At 52.5% G+C, this 18,287-nt stretch overlaps 1 protein-coding gene across 4 annotated transcripts; it reads left to right on the plus strand.

Moving 5' to 3' along the window:
* The first annotated feature begins 3,032 nt into the window (after positions 1 to 3,032).
* Samd14 (sterile alpha motif domain containing 14) lies at positions 3,033 to 18,263 on the plus strand. Of its 4 annotated transcripts, none has more exons than XM_039085587.2 (10): positions 3,033 to 3,812; positions 7,161 to 7,215; positions 11,986 to 12,158; positions 12,555 to 12,843; positions 13,831 to 13,918; positions 14,000 to 14,074; positions 14,155 to 14,314; positions 15,897 to 16,016; positions 16,098 to 16,253; positions 16,686 to 18,263. In XM_039085587.2, exons 2-10 carry the CDS (start codon positions 7,173 to 7,175, stop codon positions 16,839 to 16,841), a joined length of 1,260 nt encoding a protein of 419 aa, XP_038941515.1. In that variant the 5' UTR covers positions 3,033 to 3,812; positions 7,161 to 7,172; the 3' UTR covers positions 16,842 to 18,263. The 4 variants fall into 4 exon arrangements, with proteins under 4 accessions (XP_038941515.1, XP_038941516.1, XP_038941517.1 ...); XM_039085588.2 differs by having other exon boundaries at positions 3,034 to 3,812; positions 11,986 to 12,147; NM_001024966.1 differs by having other exon boundaries at positions 3,722 to 3,812; positions 11,986 to 12,152.
* The last annotated feature ends 24 nt before the right edge of the window (positions 18,264 to 18,287 follow it).

Raw genomic sequence — 18,287 nt, forward strand, 5'->3', positions numbered from 1 at the left:
CCTCGCCGCCTGGTTTCTTGATGCGCTCTAGTCGGGAGGGGAAGGGATGCCAGAAGGTCCTCTCCTTTTCCTAATAGTGCACAGGATCTAGAGAGGACCTTAATACTAGTTAAGTTCTCCAACCCCAGCAAACTCACTGGTCACCATTCCCCAGTTTTCTTGAGCTCTCTAGACGGTGTCTTAGGTCTGTTATTCACGAGGTCTCTAAGCCAGAAGATGGGCTGAATACAAGGAGAGAACCGAACCTCCCCCTGAGAACCGAGTAATCTGCAAGACCCCAGAGGTCTCCTATGAAGTACCGGGAGGACCAAAGATTTCCTAGAAGATAACTTGTCAGAACATTGTCCTCAAGGTCAAAGAGAATGTCCTTTGTCCCTCCTGAGCTAGCTTGAGAAGCTTCATATAGTCCCGGCTGCCCCCTTTGCTAGTCCTCAGTTCCAGAGACAAGTTTTGGTGAGTCCCAAAAGCGAATTGTAATGAGACTTCTGCAGTATACAGCACAGCCTTTCCTTTTACAGATCCTGGGGGGCAAATATGTTCAGTAGCTTGGGGTGGGGTCAGGGGATGAGCTCATCTTCCCTTTTCCTCAGAAAAGGGACAAAAGTCCCACGCTCCAGGCTCTTTGGTCACTTAGGTTAGCCCCTGACAATGCCAGAGATGAGTGGTCTCTATAAGAATGTCACTAACAGCCCCTGGGGGAGCCACTCCCTAGCGGCTCGTTCCATTGCAGAACTGGTTCTGTCAAGCCAAATAATGACTTCCTGTTATCTACCCTCAAAACTGGTTCTGCACCCCAGAGCCAGTGTAGGGTCTGTCCAGCTCTGACACCTACTTTAGAGCCGTCAGAAAACTAGCAATGGTGGTGGCTTCTCAGTGCATTTCCTCTCATCAGATGGTCCTTGGGACACTGGGAGTATAGGGCATCCAGGTAGATCCAGGTGTGGCTGAGTCCTGTGATAACCACTTCCCAAAACATGAAGACTCAGGTCATCAAGCCTAGGTGAGAAGTCCCTGAACCACAAACCCAAGTCCCTGCTCAGGAATCCTTGCCAAGAAATGAAGCAGCTAGTTCTTCCTGGGTGGGGAGACAGATGTGGGGTTTCCAGTCCCTGTACCTTCCCTAGATGTTCTAAGGAACGGTCGAATGGTTACTTCGTGTGGAAGTATTGAGAGCGTTCTATGGCTCGCACCTTGTATATTCTCTTCTGGGAGTTCCTTAGCCCTGAGCTGTGACTTACCCATGAAATGGGTTCATTTGAGGGTCTGCCAAGTGGTTTGGGGAGATTGTGGTTTGTCATATTAATTCCATCGACCGAAGTAAATAATCATTTACTGAGCTGAGGGAGCTTGGTTAGAGATGCCGTAAGTCAAGCATTTGCTGCAGTGGAGGTAGCTTTTCCTCAATATCTCAGCACCTTAGGCCTGTTTAGGAAAGGGGTTCCATTCTAGCATTGAACACACACACACACACACACACACACACACACCCTATAATGACCCTAGAGCAGCAGTTCTCAACCCGTGGACCGCAACCCCTTTCCCAGGGATCACTTAAGAACATCTGAAAACATATTTAGACTACGATTCATAACAGTAGCAAAATTATAGTTATGAAGTAGCAACAGAAATAATTTTATGGTTGGGGGAGTCACCACACCACAAGGTGTATTAAACTGTATTAAAAGGTTACAGTAGGGGCTGGGGATTTAGCTCAGTGGTAGAGCGCTTACCTAGGAAGCGCAAGGCCCTGGGTTCGGTCCCCAGCTCCGAAAAAAGAACCAAAAAAAAAAAAAAAAAAAGGTTACAGTATTAGAAAGATTGGACACATTGCCCTAGAGAGTATCTGTCTGCTCAAGTGGTGGCTAGAATCATCATCTTCTCCATGTGGACCTACAGTCTAACCAGACTTTCAGCAGAATCTCAATGTATCCTGAGGCCCTCCAGCTCTGGGATGTTCTGAGCCCCGTTGATGCTATCCCCACTCACAGTTCTTAGGAACTTTTGGCTCAACATGCTACTGCCCACGGGCCCTTGGCAGTGGCCCAGTCCCACAAGCCATTCGGAGTACTCCAACTATCCAGACTCTACTACTCCTGGGCTTTCTCCAAGGTCACCACTTTCTCCTAAACAAGTCGTTTTCTTTTTATGAGCGTGTGGTCTGGGCATCTAAGAGGACTCGAGAAGCCCCTAACTTAGAGATTTATGGGGAGGATGATCTTAAAGAATCTGAGAAGTGCCTGGGCATACTCCAAGATTGCTACATGGTACCTAGCTGATGATCACACCCACCACCACTGACCTGCCACCATCTCTGGCTCACCAGGTCCAAGTCTGAGCTCATCCACTCCACCTCCCACCCCTAGCACCAGAACTGCCAGGCCCCCAGCCAAGACCCGCAGCCAGTCTAGACCCCTCCTTCTCTCAATTCTTTGTCCAGCCGGCTCCAAATCCTGTCTATGTCTTCAATTCTGTAGCCAGAATAGCTTTCGGCCTGATCTTTAATCTTCATGCTTATGGCTGTCATCATTCAGCAATTCCTTGAAGCCAGCGCCCAGACTTCCGGCTACCCTCTGCAGGGATGCCCAACGAGTCTTCCTAAAATTTATGTTGGAACACCTCCCTCCTCGGTTAACCTTTTTATGGGGGGGGAAGGAGGAAGTAGTAGAATGCACTGTCAACCCTACAACCTCAATTTTTTCTGCTGGTCCATCCACCCTGCAGTGCCCACGAGTAAGTCTCCCATAGCTTGGGCAACAGGAGTAGCCACACATCTCTAGGAATCCTCCTTGTGCCCTACTCCAGTGCCTCGGGTGCACGCCCCCTCCAGAACTTAATGTCTTTCCCGCTCCTGGACCCACAGCTCTCAGGCTTGGCAAGTCCCACTTGGCTTAATCCTGACTGCACTGGACCACGTCTGTTCTGTTCAACCGCGGTCCCCTTCTGCTTCAGCGCCCCAGGTTGGCCGCTCCGCAGATGCTTGTTGAATAAAAGAGAATCAGAAGCCCTCACAGACCCTGCAGAGGAGATGGAAAGCCCCGTGCGTCCTGAGGCGGGACCGCATCCCCGGTTGCTTCCCTGCCACTCGCGCGCAGACTCCCAAGCGCCGCGACTCCCGCGGTCCGAGAAGTAGCGGCAATTGGGATCCCCGGCCCGGCCGCGGGCACCCGCCGCCTCCTCCCCTCGGTCCTTGCTGCCTCCGCCCCTCCCGCCCTCCTCTTCCCTCCTTCCCTACCGCTCTTTGTCTCCGGGGCGCCCGGCCTCCCCACAAGCGCCCCCGCCCCCCATCGCCTTATCCCGGGCGACCCCCACGGACCTAGCCACTGCGACGCAGCACAAATCGGCCGGTGGCGCGAGGGTCCGAGACCCCCGAGGCTTGGCGGGGGCGGGGCAGGAGGTGGCTCTCAGTCTCTCAGGCGCTCTCTCTCTCTCTCTCTCTCTCTCTCTTTCACACACACACACACACACACACACACACACGTACACACACACACGCACACACACACACACACGCACACGCACGCACACACGGAGCATCCTCCCGTCAGGTTTCCCGGTCCAGCCCCGCCCGCACCTCCTGCTTCCCGCAGACCTTCTCCCTGCATCCCTACACACCTCGCCTCTCCATTCTTTCCGGCTCCGGGACTCTCCCCGCGGATCCCCCACAACACCCTGGGATGGAGCGACTCCAGCCAGCCCGGAGCCCCCCGCGACCGGGGTGAAAGTCCTCCCCTCTCCTGCCCGGCATTCGCCCCAACACCATGGGCCTGAGGGGTTCCTGGGGCGCCGGACGCTGAAAATGACGGATGCTGGAGGTGAGGGGCCGGGTCCCCTAGGGTGGAAAGGGAAGCGTAGCCAGAGACTACTGGACTCAAGGTGGGACCCTCAGGAAGGCTAAATGGATCTAAGCCACAAGGGCCTTTCTTTCTCTGTCCCTAGGGAGACCTCACTGGACTGGGTTGCGGGGAGGGGACAGAAATAGGGTTTGTGTCCCTAATCCCTTTTCTCCCGCCTGAGGAAATTAATTTGAGAGAGAGAGAGAGAGAGAGAGAGAGAGAGAGAGAGAGAGAGAGAGGAAAAAGAAAGAATGAAGAAATAAAGAAGAAAAACTGGTGTGGGGGCAGGGGGAGAAGCCTTAACTCCTTCGTATCCGGCAGTTAGACCTGTGGGTTGAAGAAACTGTTCTACCCTCTGAGGGAGATTAGTGAGAAGGGACTCTGTCTGATAGGAGTAGGTGCCCTGTCCACCAACCCCATCTTCTAGGACGACGCTTGGACTAGCTGTCAAACTCCTGCGGACTGCTCCAAGCCTGGGGCTGGCTGAAGACTGAGGGCATGGGAGGGGCTCGGCTCCTTAGCTATACAACTGTCTCCCCAATGCCAGCCTGCATGTCAACCACTTCTTGGACTTATCAGCTGTGTGCGTCTCTGTCTCTGTCTTTGTCTCTGTCTCTGTCTCTCTTTCTCTGTGTCTCTGTCTCTGTCTCTCTTTCTCTGTGTCTCTGTCTATGTCTCTCTCTGTCTCTCTGTGTCTCTGACTCTCTCTCCCTCCTCCTTACTTGGGGTCCCCTCTCCCCTCTTGCTGTGGGGCAGACATTCTGTTCCTTTCTCTCACCCCATGGTGGAGTGGCAGGGCTACCCAGCTGCTTTCCCTGAGCCTCCTGGGTCTATTCTTTCTTGATCTCAGCTCCCTGTGGACACTGCCAATCTCTACCTCTGAATCTGCTAGTTCTCCTTCTGTTTCATCCCCAGGTTGTATACCTTTTTTTTTTGTTTTGTTTTTTGTTTTTTGTTTTTTTTTTCTCCTTCCCTTGGGCACCAGGTAGCTTGGAACTCACCTGCCTTTTCTTTTCCCAGAGAAAGGTCAGAGGTCACTAGTGGTCCTCCAGGAATTGGTAGCTGTTGGGGAAGGGAGTGGTCTGGTGACAAGGGAGCCCAAAGGTTGTCCGAGGGAACAGGTTCATTTGCCTCCTTATGTAGTAAGTGTGTGAGCAGAAGTGGGAAGAGGGGTACAGGTGGGTATCTGATTTCCCAAGGCTGCGTTTTAGGGAGGAGAGAGTTGGGTGACAGAGGCAGGCGACCTGGACATTATGCATCCATGGAGTTTTACATGGGATAGTGCAGGAAGCCCCCCCCCCAACACACACACACAGTTCTGGGAGCTGGCTGTTAAAGACAGAGATGAAGAAAGCAGTTTGTGATGAATCAGGATGAGCTGAGAATCTGAGCTGGAGGCCCTAGTCTACCCAAGAGGGCTAAAATAGACCTTAGTGCACAACAGGCCTTCACCCCTGGATTGGGACCATCAGGAAAGAACGTGGGCTGGCCTGCTCTGTTTTAGAGAGGAGGTGTCACCACGGTGGTCTGCAGAGAGCAGCCATTCTGGGAGGAGAAGCAGCTACTATCCTGAGTCTCCAGGCTGAAGGGAGGGCACATGGCTCGCTCATCAGCCACAGGAAAGCAGTAAAGTCCGAAAAGGTCTCCATTTCTCGGGAGAGATAGCTTTAGACAAACAGGGGTGGCAACCTAGGATGGAGAACTGGAGAAGGGACAGCTGGATCCCAACCAGAGAAAGCTTTGCAACCCAATGATGAGATATAGTTCCTGTTGAGGACCAACCTGCCTTCGTCTGGCCTCTCAGGTCTGGAGAGAATATTCTAGATATTCAGGGGACTCTTAGTCCCCAGAGTTCAAGAACAGCAAAGGGGTCCCTTGATGAGATATCCTTGACCTCTCCCATATGGCATTGTTTGGCTCCGCTCCAAGCATCCCTCTAGCCTAGTGGAGGTGGTTTTAATGCTCGCCTTAATCCTAGCTAGTGCAGACCAGTTCTCCCTCCCTTTACCCCAACCCTCTCCTGAGAGTACCCTTTCCTCATGAGCAGGGCCAGAACTGCAGATCATGCCCCCAGGATAGAGCTGAGAAACAGGAGTCAGGGGTCAACATCTACCTCTTAGTGCTTGCATATTAATGTTCACACCTGTAAAGTGGGGATACCGAGATGATGCCAGGCCTAGCAGCTCACAGAAAATGTCTGTGCAACGACAGGAGATCTAGAGAGCATGTGGTCTGGTCCAGTGCCCTGCCCTTCTCCTAGGCACCAGGGTATTAGAAGTAACCAGAGATTATGTCTCAGCTGTTCAGTGTCTCCCTACCGTGAGCCATCCCTCTCTTCTTATCCCTGCCTTCTATGCCTGTTAGGAAGCCTGCCCGTGGTGTGCTGTTTCTGATGCATTTCCCCTGCTTCCCTTCCTTACCTGCCCACTCTTCTTGCTTCCAACCACAAACCAAATATCAAAACCTGAACAGTACAACTCCGTCTGTCCACACTCCTTCCCAGAACGTTCTGAATGCTTTAGAGATTGTTCTGCTGTGTCCTGATCCATCTGCAAGTCAAGAACGATGGGGACTGTGGTTCTGTCTGAAACACTGAGTGGCCCTGCTGGTGGGGCTGGCTTCCTGAATAGTTCAAAACAGCAGGTGGCGAGGGTCCTGGTGACAGGCGACAGAGGAAGAACTGATAGATACAAAGATGGGTAGAGGCACAGACATAGTAGATGCTGGGAGGATAGGATACACAGTGGGAGGGATGGAGAGAGGAAGGGAGAGAGAGAGAGTAGGCAAGCAGATAGATAAAAACATGGGTAGGTAAATGGATGGAAGAACCTGGGTTTTAAATCTGGATTTGCTATTAACTGCCTCGAGATCTTGGGCCAGCCACTCCCTCTTCTGTTTTGGTATAAAACGAGAGATCTGGGTTTAATCATTTCTATGACTTCTAGATTTGATGTTGGACAGTTGATGGTGATGGAGGCTTTTAGGGGATGCCTGTGATTGGAGGGCCTTATGCAATGCAGGGACTGCTCCCAGTTCACAGAAGCTGGCTATGTCCTGATTGGCTTTGCTGTGGCTTTCCTGATTATGTATGTCTCCTGCCTCAGCCCCCACAGGCTTCTCTTCCAAGGGCCAGAGGAAGAGTGTTAAGGAAAGGAAAACAATGGATGGGCGGGAAGTTAAAAGCTATTGACTCATTTCTGCCACAGTCAACTAGAGCCATTAATCCACGATATCTCTCTCTCTCTCTCTCTCTCTCTCTCTCTCTCTCTCTCTCTCTCTCCCTTCCTCCCTCTCTCTCCTTTTTTTTTTTTTTTTTGTCCTTCCCAGCTCTCTTGAGTCATGGCTTCCTCAAAGCTTCGAGAACCTGTGGATGAAGTTTTTGGTAAGTTCTGTGTGACTCTGTGTCTAGCAATAGACTTAGCCGTGGAGCCCTTCCTTCAAGTCTAGTGGCCATTGCGTGGGGGAAGGGCAGACAGGGCGCTTAGGGTTCTTCAGTACATGGTGAGCGAGTGACCTCACATGTAGTGTGTCATTTAATTTTCAAAATAACGTTGGGCGTACAGACAAGGGGTGTAAAGGGGCACATGCTGCTGTGACCTGCTTTAAAGATCCCGTGGAGCCCAGTGAGGTGGCGCAGCCATTAAAGGTGTTAGCTGTGCAACCCAAATTCAGTTCTGCTCATATGAAGGTGAAAGGAGAGACTCAACTCCACAGAGTTATCCTCCGACCTCCACATGTGCGCTCTGGCATGCACACCCATATCATACTTCATGCTCATACCCGCGCACGCACACACTAGTTATAATAATATATTTTTTGAATAGCATGAAAGCTTGAGTTCCATCCCAAATACCCACTTAGAAACTGGGCATCCGCTGTGTATGTGGTGGCACATGCCCTTAATTCCCGTACTTGAGGAGCAGAGGCAAACTCTGGGTTCAAGGCCAGTCTGATCTACATAGAGAGTTCTGGGACAGCCTACATAGAAAAATCCTGTCCAAAAATAAAAAAAAAAAGGCTGAGCAGTGCACACTTGGAACCCTAGTGCTGGAGAACGGAAGAAGGGGTTCCCCGGGGCTTTATGGACGGCCAGTGTAGCCATATCAGTTACCTCTAGGTTCAGTGAGAGACCCCATCTCAAAAACCCAGGTGGAGAGGGATCAAGGCCACCAACCTCTGACTTCTATGCATACACTTATGCATATATATGAATAAATATGAATGAATGAATGAATGAATGAATAATTAGTGGTAGAATTGGGAACCCTAGAATACCTGGCTCTCAGTCCCTAGTCACTGCACTAAACCTCTGTATACTCCAGTTCAGACACCTTACATTTTCTCCAAGTCACATATATACAGTCAGTGCCTCATCCTACACACACACACACACACAAACACACACACACACACACACAGAGAGAGAGAGAGAGAGAGAGAGAGAGAGAGAGAGAGACCTCCATGCCCTCAGCATTCTCTGTTGTCTGTGTACACACTGCCATTTTGAGAGATCACCCCACCAGGGCAGAGCTGTCTGCAGGCTGTGTGGCTGTGATGTGGAAAAGCTGTCCGTGCTACCCCAGCTTGATTTGAGTAGATGATTCCTGGGTACAATTCCAAGGGGCTCCTACCCATGGGATGCCACAAGGCTCCGGCTTCTCCTGCTTCCTCCCATCTCTGCCTTTCCCTCTTCCCTCCTGCCATCACCACTGGTCCTAGTCCCTGCCAGTATTGTTACCTCAGTCTCTTTGGGAACACTGTTCCCCACCACAGCCTCTACACAGCCCCCACCACCACTTCCTTATCTCTGAGGCTGGCTCTTCACGGTTCCAGCCTAACCTTGGCAGGTCCACAGAGGTGAGCTTGCCTTGGTGGGAGGGGGGCTTTTCTTTCTCCTCTGTCCCAGGCTCCTCGATGATCCTTGCTTGTTTTTCTCCTGTCTGCTGAGGTAGCTGGGCGCTGCCTGGAGTGCTTCCTCATACGAAGACAATAAAATATTCATCTCTCCCACTGCCCAGAACCCAGAGGGGGAGGCAAGGAAGAAAACAGATGGAAAAAGGGTTTGAGGGGCCCTGGTGAGACCTGCCCTACCTTGCCTTGTACCCCCAAGCCCTCAGGAGAGCCTTAGCACTCTACACTGTGGCTGATACCCATTTTGCTATGTGACCCAATGACCCATTACCCAGGTGCACATGGCTGGATACTAGCTGAGTGTTTGGAGCGGAGAGGAGGTCAGAACACTGACCCAGGGGCCAGGGGACCGGGATACCACGTTGACTTCCTCCACACAGCTGATCAAACCTCTCTTGTCTGAGTTTAGTTTCTCCACCCAGTAAATGACAGCTTAGAGTCATTCTTGCCTCCTTCTCTGTTCAGAAAGGTCAGAGCTGATCTGTCTGCTGCCTCCAAACAAGTCAGACTGCCTGTCTTTGACCCTAGCTAGCTCTTGCCAGCTCTATGTTCTTGGGCAAATTAAGGCTGCCCTGGGGATCCCAAGTCCTATCCTCCTAGATTGTAGGAGGTTTCAATGACCGGTAATTGTGAGGCACTTAGAGCAGTGTGAGCTATTACTGGCTCCTGGCTGCTTTCAGGGGCACCGGGAAGTTCTTCAGAACGAAAGGGAGTCACATCTGGATCCAAAAGAGCAATCTTGACAGTAGCTGTTGCCTCCCAGCCCCTCACCACACCCTGGACAGTTGCCATGGTCTCTGAGCCTGCTTCCTTCTTCAATCAGGCTTTTCTTTAACACCTCACACCCAGAGCTGTACCATACCCTCTCCTTAGAAAACCTTCTTCTGGCTTTGTTTACAAGCCCAGCTTGTGTGGCGGCCAGCCAGGCCACAGCCCGCCTACCAGATCAGAGGCAGTAGCCCTGGCGGATGTTGTCGGATGTTGTCTCCTCATCCGTTCAGGATAGTTCCTCATGTGCTTGTTTCCTTTTTCTCTCTGTTGTTGGGTCTCATTTGCTTTTTGAAACAGGGCTTCTCTCTGTAGCCCTGGCTTTCCTGAAACTCACTCCACAGACCAGGCTGGCCTCGAACTTAGGGATCTGCCTGCCTCTGCTTCCTGGGTACTGGTATTAAAGGCGTGTGGGCCACCATCAGGCCCTTTTTCTTCCCTTAAAAGAGTATTCACTAGGCACCTGTCATGCACTAGTCACAGACAGAAAACTCTGTCCTTACTGAGTCAACAGTTAAATAGATGCAAAAAGCGTAAACGAGGAAGACATTCAGGATGCCAGAGAGTGGCACACGATACAGGAAGCAACAGGAATGGTCCTTTGGAGTTTATGCAGGGGTGTCATGTGTGCAAAGGCTTTGAGGTGCAGGCTGGATCCCCATGAGGATGGAAGTGAGGCACAGACTGAACTTAGAAGGCCACTCGGGGACTCTGGCTCTGATTCTGCATGAGAGGGTTCTGAGCATGGGACTGACAGAGCTGACACATTGAATCAGGATCACACTGGCTGCTGTGTTAAAAATCCGATAAGTGGGAAAGAGGAGAGGAGGCAGGAGATGGCAGACATCTAGACCTCTCTTCTTCCCTCCCCCTCCCCTGCTCCTCTCTGTATGTGCACGCGTATTCATGTGTGTGCGCATTCGTAAACAGTACTTCCCTGACAAAACTTAAGAGCATAGGCTGTAGAGAGGGCAGTTTCGAGTAGGCAATGCTCTTGTACAGGACCCAATTTCAGTTCCTAGTGCCCACCATCCGGCAACTCACGACAGCCTGTAACTCCACCTGCTGGGGGTCCGACACCCTCTTCTGAACTGTGAGGAGGCTATCTGCATTCTAATGTATATGCGGCCCTCCACCATGTACACATGGCATAATTATTATTATTATTATCATTATTATTATTAACAACAACAACAATAACAACACCCTCAGACATCCTCAGAAGTAGAGAGAAAAGCACAATGCACCTTATGACCTGCTCATGGAACAGGATTTAGGAGGGCTGAGGGGAGAAGGGTAGCTGAGAGCTAACCAACCTGAGTTACTTGGGTAGATAGACCATTAGACTAGTGGACAAGATGTCTGATTAAAGCAAGCCTATGAGGGAAGGAGGGAGGGAGGAAAGGAGAGAGAGAGAGACAAAGAGAGGGAGAGAGAGGGAGAGAGGGGGAGGGGGAAAGGGAAAGGAGGGGAGAAGGAGAGGGGAGGGAGGGAGAGAGAGAGGGAGAGGGAAAGGGAAAGAGAGAGAGAGAGAAATTTGTAGCCCTGGCTGTCCTGGAACTTGCTTGCCCTGGCATGTGATTTGACCCACATGCACCACCATGCAGGGCTCTGATGGGTGGTGTTTGGCTGAAGCACAAGGGGGCTCTGGTTTGTGGGTTTCCTGGCGGATGCTTCTGTGCTTAGACTTGACATTTAGTGGGTGAGTCTGGGCTCGGAATAGGCAAAGTGGCCATTGAGTAGGGGTGCCTTTGGGATGTCTGCAGATGAGAGAGGAGCAGGCAAGACAGAAGGTGTGAAGGATGCAGTGGGGTCCCAGAGACATTCAGAGAGGATTGAATGTCTCCATCCAGATGCTGTAATGCTCCTCCCCAGATGCTGTGGCTCTCACTCCTAGCCCAGGTAGCTCTGAGGAGGATAGTGAGGTGTGTGGCATTGGGTACATGTCAGATGCCTTTTCTTTTTTTCTTTTTTTTCTTTTTTTTTTTTTTTTTTTTCGGAGCTGGGGACCGAACCCAGGGCCTTCCGCTTGCTAGGCAAGTGCTCTACCGCTGAGCTAAACCCCCAACCCATCAGATGCCTTTTCATCCCGCTGGTCTCCGCAGCTCTTCCCCTAGTCCTAGTGCCCCCACAGCTACTTCCTGCCACCCAGAGGTTCCATCTCTACTTCCTACTTCCTGCCCATTCCAATGCTTGCCAACTCCTACGACAACTTTAGGATCCAAGTGGGTGTGCCTCCTTTCACCCCTGCTTCTGTGAGTGTCTGCACATAGGCCAGCCATGTCCACAGGCGGACCGTCTGTGCTGTGCTGTGTGCTGGTGCTAGCCGGTGGGGTTAGGAGAGCAGCCCAACTGTGGGAGACTCGAATTCCAACCTACAGGCACAGGGGGAGGTATTCCCAAAAGCCAGTTAAATGTCTGGGATGTTGATTCAGGGTGGCCCCTCTGAGGTGGCTCTGGTCTCCGTTTGCAGACCTGGACTTGGCTGTACCAGAGACCACCAGACTGGACAGCAGCTTACACAAAGCCAGGGCTCAGCTGCTGGTCAAGGGTCGGAGACACCGGCCTTCCCGCTCCAGGCTACGTGACAGTACCAGCTCTGCTGAGGACGGTGAAGGCTCTGATGGGCCCGGAGGCAAGGTTGGGGTAACATACACACATCCACACCCTACCCCTGGATCATACTCCCTCCCTCGCGCTCCCAGGGTAATGTGCCCCTGGAGATCTGACAGTCATGCTCTCAAAGGTCAGTTAGCAGTTCACTTCTGGTTCATGAGTCCTCTCATACAGGAAAAGGTGTTAGCCCATTTTACAGATGAAGCTGAGACCAGAAGGGTTCAGGAAGTCCCAGTAACTGTGGGATGAAGTAGGATGTCTTCACTTCATGTGATCATCCGCTTCTCCAGTTTTGAATCCGAGGAAACCCGCTCTCCAGACCCCAAGAAACACTTTCCTTAGTGCTCCCATACAGCCAACAGGGGAAACTGGCCTCCATCCTCTGGGAAGTGAGGAGGGGGAGCTGAACCACTGCCTCTCTTCCAGGTGACCGACGGCTGCGGTAGCCCGCTGCACCGGCTGCGCTCGCCTTTGCACTCGGGCCCAGGCTCCCCAGCCGGCGGCTCTTTCTGCCTGGAGCCACCGGGCTTGAGGCGCAGTCTGGATGAGGACGAGCCGCCGCCCTCGCCACTCGCTCGGTATCGGCCCCTGCACAACGCCGCCTCGCATGAGGGCCTGGCTGCCACCTCCGGCTCGCCACCGCGCTCCGCACCCTCCTCCGACAGCTCCCCCAGCTTCGTGCGTCGCTACCCTCGAGCAGAGCCGCACAGCGAAGGTGAGCCCGATAGGCGCGTCGCCCCCTGCCGACGAACATTGGAACCGCGGCTAGGCCAAGCGGCTGGGCAGCTGCAGGGGAGATGGAAGGCCATTAGGTTCCATTCTTCATTTACAGAAGCTTACTGTATACTAGATATCGCTGGATCCAAACGGAGCGTAGAGACAGTCCTTAGCCTCTGGAGACGTGTAGCCTAGGAAAGAAACAACCAAATCACCCCGTAATTGACGTATAGGTACAAACCGTAATAAAAGCTATGTGGGAAATATGCAGTTGCTAATTGTCCTCACCTGACTGGAAACGCTTCCCTGAGGAGGTAACATTTGAGCCGAGATTGAAAGGCTGGTTAGAAAATGGCCAAGATAAAGTCAGTAGTATGCCTACCATGCAGGAAGCAAGAATATCACGGCTGAATACCAGATACGGTCATGAACCCTGATTTTCTAGTACTCAGGAGGTGAAGACAGGAGAATCAGAAGCCCAAGGCCACACAGGAAGAAGCTCCGGGACACCTTGGGTTTCACTGAGACCCTATCTCAAAAAAGAACTAATTAATATTACTAGCCCTACCTTGGACTGGGTGGTGGCAGTACACATCTTTAATCTCAGCACTTAGGAGGCAAGAGGCAGGCAGATCTCTGAGTTTGAGGCCAGCCTGGTCTACAGAGTGAGTTCCAGGACAACTAAGGCAACTCAGAGAAACCCTGTCTCAAAACAACAACAATGAGGAAAACAAACACAAAGTCCTACCTCTCAGATGGAGAATGCTTTCACAGTATGTTAAAGGCAAAAGCAGGGGCTCCCATTAGATACTGTAAAAATGGCACACCTCTGCTGGAGTGTCTTATCCTGGGTTACACAGCTACGGAAAAACCCTAGAGCCAAATGGCCTAATTCTAGTCAAGAAATGTCTACCACCCCACATGGGCAGCGGCAGCAGGGCGGCACCACTGCATTCGCCATTTTCCTCCCCTTCTCTTTCTAAAGACGACAGCCGGGATGCCAGTCCCCCTGAGCCTGCCAGCCCCACCATCGGCTTAGATAAGAAGACTCGGAGAAAGTTCCTGGACCTGGGGTGAGTCGGGGCAGGTATTGCCAGTGTCCTTGGAGCTGTTGGGGGAGGGGCTCAGAGCATCACAGTGGTGCCTCCTTGCAGGGTCACTCTCCGCCGAGCATCTACCAGCAAGAGCCGGAAGGAGAAGGGTAGCAACCGCCTGTCCATGGGCAGCAGGTGAGAGGTACCCATGGCACCCACCCACAGCTCCCACCCTCTCCTGACACCCACAACATGCTGGATCCTTTTTTCCACAGGGAGTCTGTAGAAGGCTCTGGAAGGACAGGGGGCTCTCCATTCCTGCCCTTTTCCTGGTTCACAGACAGCGGCAAGGGCTCTGCTTCCTCGGGGAGCACCACCTCTCCAACCTGTTCCCCCAAACATGAGGGCTTCAGCCCCAAGAAGTCAGCTTCCCAGGTAAGCCTCTTCTTATTCTTTCTTTTTCTCCTTCTTTCTTCTCACCCATCCTTCCTTCCCTCCCTTCTTCCTTTTTCCCTGCTGAGGCAGTCTTACTCTGTAGCCCAGGCTGGCCTAGAAGGACAAACCCTCTTGCCTTAGCCTTCTTAGTGCTGGGACTGCAAGACCGTGCCCTCCTTCCCAGTGTAACCCCAGGACTGGCTTGCCTAGCACTGGCTTCTAGACTCACGACAAGGACATGCATACTTTGTCGTGGCTTGGACTGGGAGCCCAGGTTTTTCTGGGACCCATAGTGTCCCACCACAGAGACGTCTAGTGACTCATGACTTGCATCTACTCTCTGGCTTCATTCATTCATGGCTCATGCATTCATACCCATTTGTATTTCATGCATTTGTTGATTCTGCTTCCTATGCTCAGCACTCGTGTGGGAACACTAACACCCCCTCCCAACTCAATCTGAGGAACCCTTGCTTCTGCCTGAGGCTACACCATTACAAGCTGGCCATCTGCACGGTGGGAAGTTTTGGATATGGGGATGAGCAGGACCCCTACCTAGTCCTCTGAAAGCTTCAAACCCTAGGAAACAAGAATCATCACCACAATCAATACTAAAGTCTCCTTATGTTCACAAAGACCACTATACGGTACAAGGCCCACTATTGTGTGTGACTTTAACTGTGATGTAGGCAAGGAAGTCATTGTTATCTGCACTGTACAGATGAGCAAATGAGGTTCAGAGAAAACTCGCCCACAGATGTGCACAGCTGTGGATGGCGCTAGGGCTTAGGAGAATCAGAAGTGTGGGGTTCAGGGGAGAGGCCCTTCTGATGTGCAACTTTCTTTAACCACCCGATATTCTTCCTCGGCTCCTCCCTTTGTGCTGGTCCCAGGGGACACCATGATCAGTGAGACAGCCCAAGTCCTCACAGAGCTCCAAGGCCAATGGGTGTACCCACCAGCCAGGATGCAAGAGGCCTAGGAGAAGAATTTTTTTAAAGATATTTATTATGGGGGTTGGGGATTTAGCTCAGTGGTAGAGCACTTGCCTAGCAAGCGTTCGGTCTCCAGCTCCGGAAAAAAAAAAAAAAAAAAAAAAGATATTTATTATGTAGACAGTGTTCTGCCTGCATGTACGCCTGCAGGCCAGAAGAGGGCGCCAGATCTCATTATAAATGGTTGTGAGCCACCGAATGGTTGCTGGGAATTGAACTCAGGACCTCTGCCAGTTCTCTTAACTTGTGAACCATCTCTCCAGCCCAGGAGAAGGATTTTATGTAACAGGGTCACATGATCCAGCCTGGGGGAGGGATCCTGGTAGACCACCTACAAGAAACAGTACCTAACCCCCTCCATTCCTGATAATTCGTCTACCTAACTTAACGCTAGGACCATGTTGTCTAGACTGGGGTTCTGATATGTCACTTCCGTCATCGCAGGCTCTGTCTGGCTGCCTCGTTCCTAGTCCTGGAGCACTGAACAGCTGCTGGTGCCTAGTTTAATATTTCAGCCCCATCTGGTCAGGTGATAGGCTTGGAGGTGGGAGGTGACCTTACTCCTCCGTGCATCCTTTTCTGTGTAGGAATCTACCCTGAGCGATGACTCCACACCTCCCAGCAGCAGCCCCAAGATCCCCGGTGACCCTCGACAGGAGACCAAATGCTCCTATCCCTACCATACGTTGTCCCAGTCCTCAGATGAGGTGAGTGAGGTTGGCTTTGTCCCTGCTGGGGGGACCCGGCCACAGGCTGGGCTCCCTTTACTCTTCCCATCTCTACCGCAGTTTCTGGATGAGTCCCTCCCTGCTGTAGAACACTGGACCAGCCAGCAGGTGGGTCAGTGGCTGCACAGCCTCAACCTGGAACAGTATGCCGCTGAGTTTGCTGCCCGGCAGGTGGATGGGCCGCAGCTCCTGCAGCTGGATGGAAGCAAACTGAAGGTGGGTCAGAGTGCAGAGTTGATGGTTGGCCAATCTGAGATAGCCTTGAAGGATAGGGACTGCCCTTCTGACCCTGATTTACCTCCTGGACTGACCTGGGATTTCCTCTCCCTGTCTAGCCTCTGATCCCATATTCATTCTCAGAGCCTGGTTACCACCTTGTGTGACCTTGAACAAGTCACTCTCCATTCCGAGGACCTCAGAGGTTGGGCGGGGTCGGGCTAAGGCTGAAATCCTAGATTGAGGATCTGAAGCCAAGGATGGGGTCCCAAATGGCCTTGTGCCAGGAGTTGTCATCTCTGACCACTCGCATGCCATTCCTCTTAGCATAGGGCCCAATCCCTAGGCGAAGGCCATACAATAGAGCAGACTCCAGCGGGTCTGCAGGGCAGTGTTCTGGGCCTCTTTCCTTCATTCTGGTTTTCTTCCCAGAGCCTGGGGCTTAGCAATTCGCATGACCGGGCACTGGTGAAGCGGAAGTTGAAGGAGCTGGCAGCGGCTGCTGAGAAGGAACGGAAGGCGCAGGAGAAGACCGCACGGCAGCGAGAGAAGCTGCGGCGCCGCGAGCATGAGGCCAAGAAGAGCTAGGAATGGCTGGCGGGGCTGGCACCCCGGCACACTTGCAGCCACCTGCATGGGCCTCACCAGGAAGGCAGGGTCTAGGCACCAGGTTCTTGGAGCACATGGCCCCCTCTCACCCTGTTTGGACTGAGTCCTCTGGAGGGAGACCCCAGGGGGAGGGCCCAGTAATAAACCCAATTTCGAGGACTTGTTTGGCGCAGGCTTCCAGGGGGAAGCAGGTGGCAGATGAAGAGGGCAGAGGCCAGGAATGCAGCAAACGTGGAGCCCAGAGGAGCCTGGTTCAGGCTGAACCACCGCCCTCTGACTAGAGTGGTACTGAGCAGGAAGTGATCTAGCTGGAGAGGCCCTACCATGGCCAGGATTCCTAGGCTTAGAGAATAGCCTGGGCGACCTGACTGGAGACAGGAGATAGCTGTGTCTCCTCAGCTCTTGAAGGTGGCTGTGTGGTGGGAGAAAATTCTCCCCAGAAAGGCCAGTGGGCACTGCCAGTAGCACTGTGAGTGGATTCCCAGACACCTCCTCAGAGGAGAGAAAAGTGAGCAGGGAAGGTTAAACTGGCCTCTGTAAGGACTGCAAAGGGGAGAAGGGGGAGCATTTTCATATTCATATATTCTCTCTCTCTCTCTCTCTCTCTCTCTCTCCCTCCCTCCCTCCCTCCCTCCCTTCTTCCCTCCCTCCCTCTGCCCCTCCCTCCCCTTCACTACCCTGCAGGTTCACACAGATCTGCTCCTCTCCCACTGGGCCAGGAGTGGGTCTTTGACCCTTTCACAAAGCTAGAATATACTTCTTCAGAAAGTACCTGAGCCATCTTTGAGGGCAGGAAAAATTGGGAGCTGTTGGGGACATAGGACATTCCCCACTAGTGCCTAGATGATGAAGAGGCATGATCTAAGGATGGTCTTTAGGCTGCCAGATTTAAAGGGTCTGTTGGCTTTCCAGGTGCCTCAGTAGGCCTACAGTGGACATACTGCTGGCTTAGGTTTGCTAGGCTACAGAGGGGGACTGGGCCAGTCCTGGATGGGACTGGCACGTGTCCTTTGTAGGATGTGTTCAGAGATAAGAGGGTCCAGGTGTCATGCTGACCCAGCTTCTTGGGTGCTGGTCAGTTACTACTGGGCCCAGGTTTCTGATGAGAAACCCCCACCCCTCCCAGTTTCCTGGAGGGGTGGACAGGACCTGCATGCTAACTCCCTCTCTCCTGCCTGGGAAAATGGCTGAAGGCCAGGGCCCTGTGTTTGGGCTCAGTCATCTGCACTGGGAGTGGGGCCTCAGAGGGAAACTAAGGTATAGGGGCATTGGTACTTCCTAGACTGGGTGGGGAGGGTGGAGGCCCGACTGTCCCTGAAGCCGTCAGGAGCCAAGTGTGCCCACCTGCATGTGAAGGGGGAAGATGGTTATCAACTTCTTTCAATAAATACTTACCACACACCAGTGATCTTTCTGTCTGGGACA

The sequence above is a fragment of the Rattus norvegicus genome, chromosome 10 (genome assembly GCF_036323735.1).
Source record: "Rattus norvegicus strain BN/NHsdMcwi chromosome 10, GRCr8, whole genome shotgun sequence".
In the NCBI taxonomy this organism is placed as follows: domain Eukaryota; kingdom Metazoa; phylum Chordata; class Mammalia; order Rodentia; family Muridae; genus Rattus; species Rattus norvegicus.